This window comes from Theobroma cacao, chromosome 5, assembly GCF_053813885.1.
Source record: "Theobroma cacao isolate CCN51 chromosome 5, ASM5381388v1, whole genome shotgun sequence".
NCBI classification, from domain to species: Eukaryota; Viridiplantae; Streptophyta; class Magnoliopsida; order Malvales; family Malvaceae; genus Theobroma; species Theobroma cacao.
In genome coordinates this window covers 8,280,467-8,294,344 of record NC_142643.1, presented here as the reverse complement: position 1 = coordinate 8,294,344, position 13,878 = coordinate 8,280,467, and the positions used below count along the sequence as shown (strand labels likewise).

At 34.0% G+C, this 13,878-nt stretch overlaps 1 protein-coding gene across 2 annotated transcripts; it reads left to right on the top strand.

Moving 5' to 3' along the window:
• The first annotated feature begins 2,299 nt into the window (after positions 1–2,299).
• LOC18598363 (alpha/beta-Hydrolases superfamily protein) lies at positions 2,300–8,203 on the top strand. Of its 2 annotated transcripts, none has more exons than XM_018122243.2 (13): positions 2,300–2,490; positions 2,783–2,884; positions 2,973–3,046; positions 3,124–3,207; positions 3,294–3,322; positions 3,519–3,569; positions 4,041–4,085; positions 4,887–4,946; positions 5,044–5,126; positions 5,599–5,746; positions 5,945–5,995; positions 6,773–6,877; positions 7,696–8,203. In XM_018122243.2, the coding sequence occupies exons 1-13, from the start codon at positions 2,339–2,341 to the stop codon at positions 7,840–7,842; spliced, it is 1,131 nt and encodes a 376-aa protein (XP_017977732.2). In that variant the 5' UTR covers positions 2,300–2,338; the 3' UTR covers positions 7,843–8,203. The 2 variants fall into 2 exon arrangements, with proteins under 2 accessions (XP_017977732.2, XP_017977733.2); XM_018122244.2 differs by having other exon boundaries at positions 2,301–2,490; positions 3,124–3,195.
• Positions 8,204–13,878: the final 5,675 nt, after the last annotated feature.

Below are 13,878 nucleotides of genomic sequence, written 5' to 3'. Positions count from 1 at the left end.
GTGGTGTTAACTATCATGTTCAAAATTACTTGATTTACAATAAGTGTTCGGATATGTTATATAAGGTTTAGGTGTGGACACTAAGATAGCGTCCAAGAACCTAAACAAGTGGTCCCACATTTAGACATACCAAGGAGCTAAATGTTTGGGTTTTTGTGAGGTTTCTAAAAAGCATAATTTTCAAAAAAATTAAAAAAAAATTCTAATAGTATTAAATCATTTAAAGATTAGGCAAATAATTTTAGAAGAAATTGTGAGAAATAACCTTCCTCATAAGCCGAATTCAAAAATATCATTTTTTATAATTTTAACTAATTTTGATCAATTTTGACATGACTTGACAATAATACCCTTTAAACAATTTCAGACAAATGAAAATGGTTTCAGTTTTCTCTCTTCCTCCATCTAGATAAAAATTTCAAAATTAAATATCGATTTCTCTCTTTGCTCAAATATGTCTATCTCGCCATCCAATTCGCAGAGATGACATCAAGCTCTTTTTATTTTATTTTATTTTTTTGAATGGTGGATCTTGGGGTTTTTAAGGACGATGAACAACGATTTTGCTCTTTGCAGGTAGCGATTTTGCTTAAGGAGAAGAACAGCTAAAGCATGTTTGATGGGTTTTATGGTGGTTCACAATTTTGTTGTATCTGAGATTGAGGTGATTGTTAAGCATGTTTGCTAGGGATTTTGATTTTTTTTAATGAGATTTTGAGTTGAAATTGTTCAGGGAATATTTTATAAAGAGGGTATATTTTATTTTTGTATAAGGGGAGTGAGCAAGGCCTCCCGATAAGGATATATTTTCTCTTGCTTTGAAGGATTATGGAGTTTTGTAATCTATCTTTTATGAAATGCACAATTTCATGGCTTAGTAAAAAAAAAAATTATGTGTTTTAGGTTCTAGAGTTTATTGGTTTATTCATAGAACCTCAAAATTGAGTTTACTAGTTTTTAGGTATTGCGTGACTTAATCACTGTGTGACTACTTTTTAGGCATTACGTAACTTTTTAGACATTGCGTGACTGATTTTTAAGTAATGTCTAAGTCACACATTGCCTTACTAACTAGTCACGCAGTGCTTTACTAACAAGTCACGCAATATCTATCAACTAGTCACGCAATGCCTATCAACCAGTCACCCAATGCCTTATCAGAAACTAGTCATGCAATGCCTTATCAAAAATTACTTACGCAATACTCAAAGTTAGTCACACAATATTCAAAATCAGTCACGCAATACCTAAAAACTAGTCACGTAATTTTCAAAAATCACAAAAATTACTAAATTCCATTTAACAAGATCAACAACTTCAAACGATACACCACATTCCATTTAACAACATAATTAACGAATATGAATGTTCAAAATGTTCAAAAGTTTTTCTTCATATATCAAAAACCACTCTAAAATGTTTAAAAATGCTCAAAACGCTCACAGATTTTCTTCGTGTATCAAATTCTACTCCAAAATGCTCAAAATGTTTAAACATTTTTCTTTCTGGTAAGAAATACTCCAGAGATGAATAGTCTGGTGAGGAAAGCTCAAAAAATATAAATCAGTTTTAGGCGCAAATTTAAACATACTTGACCTGTTAATAGGTTTCGGGTTGAAACGCGGAGTCAAATAAAATGGTCGATTTCATTAAGGGTAATTTGGTCCAAAATTTAATTCTCTTGACTAAAAATAATTAAAATTATGAAGATGTCTATTGTCAAAAACACGTTATGCATAAGGTCTATTTAAAAAAAAACCCATAATTTTATCATAAAGGTTAAAGGAGATAAAGACGATTAGGCAATAGGCATGACCCAAAATGGAGTCAATAATTAACATATAGTATCCAAAGCCTGCGAGTAGTGCATGTATCCTAAGAGCCTGTTTGGTTTGATTTTTTTTAATTTAAAAGTTATTATAAAATTTTTATGAAATATAATAAATTTTAAAATTAAAGTACAATTGTTTAATAAATTTCTTTTTATAAATTTTTTTATAAGTTATAATTTAGGTTAAAATTATTGTAGAGGGTATTTTTTTATTGAGAGGATAATATTATAATTATTTTTAATAGATGAAGATATTTTTAAAATAAAAATAATTTTTTTTTATATTTTTAAAAAAAGAAAAAAAAAGCTCCTCACGAGCTTTTCTTAAATTCTTTTTAAAATTTTGTTTTAAAAAAATTATATTTTTTTACAATTTTTTTTTAAATTTATATTTAACTTAATTTTTACTTTCAAAATATAAATAAATTAAAAAATCAACCAAACAAGCACTAACCCCTAAACCCCTTCCGTTTCCCATTCCGGGGCCCAAGTACTAAATGAAAAATCATGAAGAAAAGGTGTCCTTGCTTACAGGATACAGCAAAAAAATGGAAAAGGCATAGATCTACGAAGGGAGTGAAACTAGGATTACAAATGTTACCTCGGGTTGTTTCTCTAACATCGGGACCACTTCCTTTCATTCGCTCCTTCCATTACAGGCATTTTCAATTACTCATACCGTAACAACACAGCTATTAAGACATATTACCTTTGTTAATTTGCTGTTTTGGTTTGGATAGCTTCTGGTCTTGTGTTTTTTTTTTTTTTCAACTGTTTTTGGTATGCATTAGCTTTATAAGACAGTTGATGCATGTACTACGGGCTTGGTTATTCTCATTTCTCAGTTTTTAGGTATATTTACAATGTCATGAGAAATGGGTAAAGCCAAGGTTCTTGATAATATTAAGCTAACCCAATTCTTTCTACTGAGGCAACCTTTTTACTTTTTAGGAAAACTGATACAGCAAATCGCACAAATAGAGAAATGGGTTTTGATGATCTGCATTCTGATGTTAAAAAATGTGTGAATCTTCGGTTGTGTAATGTCTCAGGGTATGTCATGCTTATAAGGATTCCTTCTTTTAGGGGGTTTTATGTTAATGCTTGTTTTATTGATTTTTTGGACATCTGTACTGGGCAGTTGCATGACTGAGGTTCTGGAAGTTCATGCTGATCATCCTTCATTTCATGTGGTTTTTGTTCCTGGAAATCCTGGTTTGTTAATGTCTTTGATTAATATTTGCTAATAGTTGAATTGAGAACTAGGTCTCAAGTGCTGCTGGTCACTACAGGTATTATTACCTTTTACAAGGAATTTGTGGAATCATTATTTGAGTTGCTTGGAGGAACTGCATCTGTATCAGGCAAAAGATTGAGAACTTTTTTTTAAAAAGAAATTTACGTTGTTGATTATTAGCCCTAATATTGTTGCTAACAGTTGCTTTTCTGTGATTCGGAGCAGCTGTTGGGTACGCAGGTCAGACAGAAAAGGTGCATTACCGTTTTAATTGCATGCATATATATATATATATATATATATATATATAGAGAGAGAGAGAGAGAGAGAGAGAGAGAGAGAGAGAGAGAGAGAGAGAGAGCAAGTGCTTTTCGTACAATTTAAATTGTTGCTTTCTTCTATATATGTAATTTTCTAATTGTTTCTTTCTTCTATACCCCCTGTTGCTAGAACTGGGAGCATGGAAAGTTGTTTTCCTTGCAAGAACAAATTGATCACAAGGTAACCTTCTGATTATCTATTTGGGTTTTAGCAGATTGATAGATTGGAAGAATTTTGATTGGTTGCTTTCAAAATTGTCAGTTATTCTCTATTGGTAATTTTAATGTCCTGCAAGGTCGATGAATATGATGCATTTTGATTTATCATGTTATGGAGCTGTTTGGAACATTCTTAACAAACCTGCTGGAGTTGGAAGACTGAACTTAATGATGGCAAACTTGAGGACTCAAGTTTTATGTTTTAGTCCCTGAAATCAAATTAAATGTTCTCAGCATATCACTGAGCTTCTTTTTCCTATTGAATGTTAATTGGATAGTGTTTGCTTTTTCATCTGCACGGCACTGTATATCCTTTTGTCAAGTCCTACCTTTCCAGATGATGATCTTAGTTTATAGTTATGATCAAAACCATTATACTTTACCAGTTCAGCATACAAGGTTATAATCTTTGTTCTAATTTTTACTTTTGCAGATGGAGTTCATCAAAGGGCAAAATATCGAAGTTCCTTTAGTTCTGGTAGGACTATTTACTGCCTATATGTTGTTTCTTCTTGATTGTCCAAAAAAAAAAGGTGTCTTCTTCCAAAAATATGACCTCTTGAAATGTTATGTTATCAGAAAAGAAAAGCATAATTTACTTAGGATCTGCTTGAGCATCTTTTCCACTCGTATTTTTTCCTGCACATTAGTTCTAAGTTGAATGCTTATAACTAAGATGTTTCCAGAAGCAAAAACAAAGAGACATTAAATTGAATTCCTATCCTTGTCTATTTGTGAATGCATGTTTGTATCTCTCCAAGACCTTTCAGCCTGCACTTTTCTGTCTGACATTTAATAAAGTGCAGCATCTGTGTCAACAAGTCCATGGCTTTATTTGAGATAAAAAATGAGGAAGCAGGATGTTGACAATTTTCATTTGAACTGTTATAGTTGTTAGCATTTCTTATTTGTATGTACAGAGGTTCAGACAACATGCATGTCTTACAATTGAAATCCCATTACTATATGTTTCTGAGTTGTTCTTCATACTGTGTTTCTTCTTCATGATGGCTCTGGTTAAAAGTAATCAAAGTATTTCTTAATATCTGTAGGAACTGATGATATTTCCAATTCAAGCTAAATTAGTAGCATTTTTTTTTTGTTTTCTGTTAAGAAGACAGCTGCTGAAATTTCATCTCTACTAGTCAACAGTACTTTTCATTCCTTGGGCTTGGAAAAAGCATTACAATCTCTGTAAAATGATATATTCCAAAATTGTCGCAGTTGATTTCTGATTTCTGAAAACTGTTGGCAATTGATGTCTAAATTTTTCATGAAGGTAGGGCACTCTATTGGTTCATATATATCACTTGAAATGCTAAGGAGGCTTCCAAAGAAGGTGAAATGACTCCTTTCAACTGATTTATTCAACACACCTCTTATTTTCCTGTTGTGCTACCCGAAGACTTTGTTGAATTCTTTCTCTGGCTTTTTAGGCAGTGTATTGCATTGGACTTTATCCATTTTTGGCCTTAAATCTGCAATCAAAGAAACAGTCTACCATTGTGAGAATTGCGATGTAAATCTCTTTCTCTATCATGAGTAACATTACTTCCGTACTCTACATATTTTCTGTAACATTGCAGTACTCTATTATGATGAATACTAATTTCCAGTGTTCTGCCCCCACTTCTGTTCTATTTGTTGTATTTCCTCCACATCTTTGGGTGCCTTTTTGCATTGTTGTTTGATTTTCTTTTCCCACTATATTTTTATGGTTCCTTTACTGGACACTGTTTATAAGGTTTCTGCAGCATGCTGATCTGGTTTTTGTTTATTCATTTTTCTTTTATAAAAAAAAAATGAAAGAAAAGCTAATCTAAGTGTTAGTTTTAAGTTTGTGGGTATACTGTGTTCTCTCTTGGACCTATTTGTTAGTCAGTTGCCTCTGTTGGAGGCTTGTGTTCATCATTTTTAATCTTGCCTTTTGACATTCTACCATCAATGAATGGGGATTTTGAGAATCAATAAAATTAATCTGTGAGTTTCAGGTCCAGAGTCCTGTCCACTGTGCTTAGTTTCCTTGTAGCATCATTTGGCTTGTTACCAAGACAGGTTTTGAGGTTAATTTTCAAACTTTCTGTTGGGAAGTCATGGTCTAATACTGCCCTTGAAGCTGGTTGCTCTCACTTACCACAGGTGAAGTCCTGTTCAAATTCAGTCTTCAAATTATAAGCAGTATTTGTTTCCTTTTTGTGGGTCTATTTTTATCTTGTATGCAAGATGCCCTAGAGGACTTTCTAAGTGTATTTATTTTTCTCATGAGTAATATTACAATCAAGTGCATGCTTAATATTGAAGAAGTTAACTTTTGTGTGACTTTCTATTTACTTGCAGTATCATACTATGCGGAATGTGCTATTTATGGCCAGGACAGAGTTCAGCAAGGTATACTCATGCTGAGAACATGAAATTGATGCTGTCAGATACTAAAAGTCTATAAAATTGGTTATAACAACAGAAGTATCCTCTCAGAGAACATTTCATTATGAAACATCAGATTTTTTACTGCTGCAGCATATCATGTTCTTAATCGTGTGTCTTTGTTGTCATTTTATCCATGCAACCTTCCTTCTGGGTAATTACCTTCACTGATTTGTCATCCTTTTCTTGTATATTCTTTGATTTTTTTTTTTAAAACTTAACTTGCAATTATCTAAAAGTAATTTTCTGCATCTGCTTGCAGATTTCTGGTTTGTCTTGTTGTCTGCCAAACCATAATATAGCTTTCTATGAATTGTGCTAATGCAGGTCCCATTTGTCTTTCTCTAGTTGTAGATAGCCTTTTCCAACTTTGATTGTTTGCATTTGGTGCACTTCTATACAGGAATAATAGCTAGATGGGCACTGAGGTTGACTGCACGCTTTATGATAATTGATCAACCCTTTGAATAAGTTTTCAGATAATAAATCCTGATACTTCTTGCTTGGACTTACTTCTTATCTTTGTGAGATATTTTTAGTTTCAAAACAAGGATTGCAGGTTTCGTGGTTTCCCACTTCATTTTGTTGCATTATGCTTTCCTTTATTTCTTGGTTCAAGTCCTAATGCATTGATCACTTAATCTATCCTACAGAAAATATTGGGCAGTATTATGCAATTAGGACTGTAAACTTACATCAACAATCTTGTGGTCACTACTTACTATAATCCTTTTTGATTAGCTTTCAGAAACACCAGATTGGGAATTTATGAGAGAAAACCAGGATAAAATTACATTCTTGTATGGCATTGATGATCACTGGGGTCCATTGAAAATGTTCGAAGAGGTAAAAACAGTGGACTCTCTCTCTCTCTCTCTCTCTCAATTACTCTCTTTTGGTTTGAGAGCCTCAAAACCCTTTATTGCTAAAAGGGCATAAAAGTTATTTCTGAAGTATTGGAGCACCTCAGGGCTTCTGTTTGTGTGAGAGAGATATGTAATGTAGACAATGATAACATTGCCAGGATAAATTTTTTAATTATATTTTTTGGGTGGGAATGTAACAATAGCATTCAAATGGCTTTTATGAGGTTGGCAATGCAATTCCATAATGTTAATGGTAATGGTTCACAGTAATGATAGTCATTAATTTTCTCCAAGAATAATGAGGGCGACTTATGTCATCATTATTACCATCATCTCATATTATTACCTCTTGATTGCACTTGCGAATCCCACTTGGCTATATTTGTCAGTTTTCTGTTCGCTTTGTTGAAAAAAAAAGAAAAAACATTGGTTGGGTTGCTAAATTAGCATATTAAAAGAAAAAAAGGAAAGAAAAAGACTGAGGCAGCCTGTTGTTGAATCTAAGGACATGCCTTTCAGTAAAATTCCTGATAGGAAAACCATGGTGTTACTTAGAAATTTTGCAGCTATACAGATGTCAAGATGGTCCATCTGATAAAGGGTATTACTGGGGAAAGGGAGGGGACGGGTAAAGATGGTGACTATTGCACTGATCGTCACGATCATGGTGTTTCTACATTTGATGTTGAGCTTTTCCTGTTTTCCAGATAAATGTTTTCCTCTTATCAGTTTTTCCTTCCTCACTTGGCATTGTCTAACGTGGGTGCCTGGCCATGTCTATTCTTTTCTTTTTCTCAGATCTCTAAGCAGGCCTCGGGCATTGCTTTATCAATTGAAAGGGAGGGCCACACTCATGGTTTCTGTTGTACTGAGGCTGGCTCGTTATGGGTTGCTCGCCATGTTGCTAGTTTGATAAAGAATAATTTAGCAATTTCAAGCTGGTAACATCAGACTCATTGCTTTCTGAGTTTGGACTGCAGTGCAAGTGGTTGAGCATCATTGGCTGCAGCAAACTAATGATTAAAAGGATCATCTTCAGCTTGTAATGGGATCTGAAACAAGTTAGTTCTTCGACTAGTCAAGTTGGACCCATACTTTAATGCTGCTCCATTTCGATCACCTAATAACTAATCTAGTTATAGCAGGAGTGGTTCCAACTGTCATAAACTTGTATATGCAGATGCTGTATAATATAACTCAATACTCTTATGATTTTATAAAGATGCTGGCATCTGTGATCTAGATGTGTTGTAATCTTAGTATGCAAACAATAATTAAAGACAAAAGATTGCAGTGTTCTATGCTACCTACATCAAATTTCAACTTTAACTGGTGAGCATGAACCCGTAGCCTTGTTAATGGTGAGGCATCTAACCTTGACGGGAGAGTCGTGAGTTAGGTCAGAGCTCATTAGATGGTTTGCTGTACCTAGTCATGTGGAGGCATTGGTGTTAATCTTATTCAAATTCAGGTTCATTTGTCAGAGTTATCCATAAAGGAAATGATTAAGTTGAATATTTTGCAAGTTTTTCTTGTATTTGGAGAATTATGTCTGAATACCATATAAATTTGTGGTGTCCGATTTGCATGTGATATGGGTATATTAGGATAAGGTTAAGAGTTTGGTAGCTTAGCCTCTATTATCCGTACTGCTACGCAGTCTGCAGTGCAAAGTTCGATGTCGACCAAGAGGAAGAGCAGAGAGAAATGAGGTATCTGTTGGAGATTTAAATTATGTTAAGATAATTTATATGTAACGGAATATTATTAAAATTTTAAATTTTTAAGTAATGGATCACTTTAATGGATACTAATCTAAAAAAACTGTAAGAAAAATTTTGATATACATGAAAGTCCATTTTTTTTGTTAAGTCTTTGTTGGTTTTTTTTTTAAAAATGTTTGTACATTAATTAAGACTTATCAAATCATAGCAGTGTAGACACATAAATTGAAAAAAATAAAAAATAAAAATTAAATTAAATAAAGTAAATAAATAAAATAATAAAAATAAAAAATAAAAAAAAATCGGGATGGCTGGGCGTACGCCCAGCCATCCCGTCGCCGTCCCATCCCCCACCCACTACGCGGGATGGGGGGTTCTGGCCACCAACTCCAGGGGTGCCAGAGCCCCCTCGCCGGGTTGTCCAAAAAATTGGACAACCCGGCTCTTTAAAACCCTGCAAAACCTGCAAAAGAAGAGGAGACAGCAGTTAGCCACAAGGAGAAAAAGAAAAGAAAACAACAACAAAAAAAGAAAGAGGGGTGAGATCTGAGAAGAGAAAGCGAGAGAGAGAAAAAGAAGGAACCGCCGGCAGAGAGAAGAGCTTGACGCCGGCAACGGAAGGCGAAGTGATTCGCCGGCTAGGAGAGAGAAATCCGAGAGGAGAGGGGAGGACGCCGACGCCGGAAGAGAGAAGAGCTTTTTTTAGAGAGAAGGGAGAGGGCGCCGCTGCTAGAGAGAGAAAGTGAGGAGTGAAACTGAAGAGAGAAAGGGAGAAAAGGGGATTAAATACCTAGGGTTCGTGGGCAAAACGGCGTCGTTTCAGAGAGGCAAGCAGAAGCTGGAAGGACCAGGCAAAACGGCGTCGTTTTGACCTGCTTCGCAGGCATCAAAACGGTGCGTTTTGGACTTCACCTTGCGGGCTTCCAGAAACAGGCCGGGGTGCTGAATTTGGGCTCCCACGGGCCGCCGAGTTGGGCCAATTGCAGCCCAACAAGGTATAACCCTTGTTGTTTTGTTTGGGTCTAGCCCATTTTTAATTTAAATGCATTTATTTTTTTTTAGGGAATAAATATTTATATAATATGGGCACTTATATTTAATATTAAAAATCAAAAAATAAAATAAATAATAATAATAGTAATTTATGATGCAAATATATATATATATATTATATTATATTAAGATAAAAAAATAATAAAAAAATATAAAATATAAAAATTAAAAGATAATAATAAAATGAAAAATAAATAAATAATAATAATAAATAATATAATTGGAAGAAAATATTTGAGTATTACCGCCAAAAAGGGGGCAAAGAGTTGCCTCTTTCGGGCGGATGTTTTTCGGGTACGAAATTCGAGACGGATTTTCACCGAAGCGTCGGGATAAATCTGAACTCTAAATTTCAAAACCCATTAAGTCAAATAGTCATTATTAGAAAATAATATATGTAGAAAGATTTTGTTAATTCAAATAAATATTACTAAACAAAGTTAAATTAATCGTTTAAGAGTTAATTAATTAATTATTTAGATAAGCTTTGTAAACAAGTAAAAAAATTGACCAACAACAAACATGGATTTAAATAACCAAAAAATAAAGTATATATAAAATAAATAAAAAATAATAAATAAATAACCAAAATTTTTTAAACAATCAATAAACGCGTGCATATAGATACCATCATTTTATACTGTCATTGCATGCCACTCATATTTTGCAAATGGCGCGGGAATCCCGATGATGGGATTTCCCCTAGGAGCTTGTAGAGACGAGTTCTTCCGGGGATATCTCTAGGTGAGGAAGATTTCGAGACTTCACCAAAGCGTTGGGATAGTCTTCGAATAATTTTCCGATAAAAGATTACCGACTCCATCATTTAAAATAAACAAGTCACGACATCATTCTACGCTTGCATCATATGCATACGTAAGACCAAGTGAAAAACTCAGTCTGACAATTCAATAAAAATTTAATTAATAAAAGAGGGATTAAACTAAGAAAAGGCTATATTAAGATAACTTAAGATTAAATGGTACCGTTCGTAGAACGGGCGTCACGGAGGTGCTAACCCTTCTCCGTGCGTAACCGCACTCCCGAACCCATCTTTAAAAAAACGTGGACCAGTTCTCGTTCTTTCGACGGGCCTAAAATTAATTTAGGACTTCGTCGATTAAGAACCGGGTTAATAGGTGACCAATCACACCTAGATAAAAAAGATTGGTGGCGACTCCCACAATTTTGAGATTTTTAATTTTCGCCCGCGTCTGGCGGACGGGTTCCCGGACCCGCTCGTCACGACAAGCAGTACAGTTGTTTTATTCCTAATAGTAATTCACACAGTGATTTGTCAATATCTCTTCACTAAAAGTGTATGAATCCCCAAGTTGAAGTTTGTGTTAGCAAAATCTCAACTTTGAGCTCCTTTGTGTTTTTCCCTTTTTGGTTGTGATTCTATCTCAACACATGAGAAAATAAAATAAAACTCTTCTATTTATAAGAGGTGGTTAAGAGATTCTTTTATAGAGTGAATTGACTTACTTTATACCTAATAAGGATTATAAAATGGTTTGGGCTAATTGGGTTTTTATTTAATACTCTATCAAATCATATTTGATTTAACCCAATCCTTAATTAGATTAAGTCTCTATAAAATCAATTAGGTCACATCCAATTGAAGTCAAATTAATTTCAACAATTCACCTTATGTGTGTGACCCATTAGGTTCTCAACATATTGACAACAAATAAAAATTATTCAATTAAAAATTTATATTTATATTTATTGATTATGAGCGGTATCTAACAATACATCCTGACCACCCTAATGTCAAGAGAGTCAATATGATTTGATTAACTTTTAAGTGTATAGTATCTCACTGTAATTCGATCATTTCATCATATATCCCAGATAGATAGAAAGTCTGACTCGATGTCTACTTTCTAATTTATCCATATTAATCCTGCAGCTTCTATATTGACCTATCAAGATTGTATTGGCAAGGACTTTTAATTAATATAAGCTAGGAGCAAATGAGATATGTTCCCTTCAAATCACTTGGGATGATGAATCCTCTCTGGATTATTCATTCATCTTCGCATGCTTCATGTCATACCTAAAAACACATTGTTTAAGTATCTGATTACCTTCAGACCCCGTAGAGGTGAAATCAAAGCATGACAATTCACATACAAGATGATCTGGTGTTATAAGTTTAATGATTACTTACACTACTGACACATGAGAGTATTTTCATAGACACTTGAGTGAAATACCAAATGAAACTCTCATAGCGGGTCATGTTCAGTGAACTTGGTTCTTAACAAGCACCTACATACTGTCCCCAAGTATCTCATATACTTCAACCTATGAGATCAATCGCTTACTTCTAAAGTAAGAAGGCTTACATTTACTAGCCTTTGAGCATTGTCAATGCTCTATTCTTGACAATACAATGATCGGGAACGTATTTAGGAACAAGACTTTGATGTATAAAGATCTCATAATTATAACCTTTATAATTTTTTTGTAAGATCATTATGTTCCAAAAACTTTATTTACATAAGTTTCTCATAACTCTTTATAAATAAATTCTTGGATAAAGAAATATCTTATACATTATATAAAATATCTATAATATATTTAACATAAAATATAACTAATTAATGTAGTATTTAACAAACACAAAAACGATTGGTTTGTAGAGCTTACACTAATAGTATCCTCCATGGAGGATAAATTGTTGTGTGATCTCTATGTAGCATTTGTACATCTAGGTCGTGCATTTCTTAACAACAATGCACAGAGCAGAATTGATGAGGGGAACCGACCGCCATGGCGTTTTTACACGAGTGAGATGAGCAACAAGCTAGGGTGCAGCTGCCAGAAGCAGAATCATTCCAATATCCAGTGATAGTAGTATATACCAATATTTTTAACAGAAAAAACCAAATAGTGGCAGCAGAATCACAAGATTACTTGTGGTTGCTGACCAGCTGGTTTGGTATTAGCTTTGAATTTGCCCCGTGACCCTTGATGTCCGGACCTAGCAAACTGTAACGTGATCCTTATGTACAAGCCCATCATAGTGGAATATGTAAAGGACTTGATACTGGAGAATGATTATGCACGTGAATGTGAATCACCTTGTTGTCTAGTGAGTAGCCTCTTGCACACTTGCATTGCATTCAATACTTCATGTTGCTTGTAAAATTGTTCTCTTATTTTTATCTAATGAAAATGAGGGAGCTAATTGCCTGCCATGCATCCAATGATTTTGACTACTAGTGCAATGGGGAAAATACCTTATTCCTGAATCCTTATCTATGACAAACTATATCCATTTGTAACTTAACATAAATTAAGAACAACATGATGGTACACTTGCTTCCAAATAAGTCTTGCTTCCAATACATCCTCATGGCCTTTGTGTCATGGGCCATACAACCTCTCAAGGCTTGTCCAACTCCCATTGGTTAAACTAAAAACATTGAAGTTCCTTTGTGTTTTTTTTCTGTCACAACTCTTGCCAATCTCAAGTCAAAAGCTCAAGCATAGTTTTCTTCTTTTTCTTCCACTTGATTATAACCCTCATAATCTCTTTTTAATCCTTAATACTTCAGGAATATGTTTGAATCCACCACTTACTACATTGAAAGTTCCTAATATACTTCTTCTCCAGTTGGTTGGTGCTCAATAATTTTTTAATCAAATGACAAATGGTGTATATAGAAAGTCCGATCCCTAGGTCATTCCTGCTGTCATGTCAGTTTCTGTAGTCATAAATGTATATATGTTATATTAAAAGGCCATTAACCTTCCTAACCAATACATTAACAATCATCTTAACTCCATCGACTAATCAACCCTTTGTATGGATTGATCTTTTCTATAATGACACGGTATACCCTATCCAGTTGAAAATGGGAAAATCCATCATCACAATAAACTCATGATGCTAATTAATGACAGCCATGTAACAAGTTCCATATTTTCAATAAAAACCATTTGATGATCCTAATGCATGCAAAACCTTTTTGTAATAAAAGAAATGCTGTTGAGGGTATTTTTTTATAAACATTAATATATTTCTTCTTGTATAAATATCATCTTAATCAAATGTTGAACGGTTGTGATCAACTTGTCCTGAAAACCGAAAGTGACAAAGCAGTCACTCTATCACCCTATGGACCCTCCTTGCTCACATGCAGGATTTATAGACAACTTCCCCATGTTCAGTCAATTGCCTCATCCCAAC

What these genes read in the sequence shown, in the direction of transcription:
- LOC18598363 (XM_018122243.2), top strand. Translation starts at nt 2,339, where the DNA reads ATGAAGAAAAGGTGTCCTTGCTTACAGGATACAGCAAAAAAATGGAAA. An exon ending in ATTCGCTCCTTCCATTACAG is followed by an intron (nt 2,491 to 2,782) that starts GCATTTTCAATT and finishes TTTACTTTTTAG; the next exon opens with GAAAACTGATACAGCAAATC. An exon ending in ACGCAGGTCAGACAGAAAAG is followed by an intron (nt 3,323 to 3,518) that starts GTGCATTACCGT and finishes CCCTGTTGCTAG; the next exon opens with AACTGGGAGCATGGAAAGTT.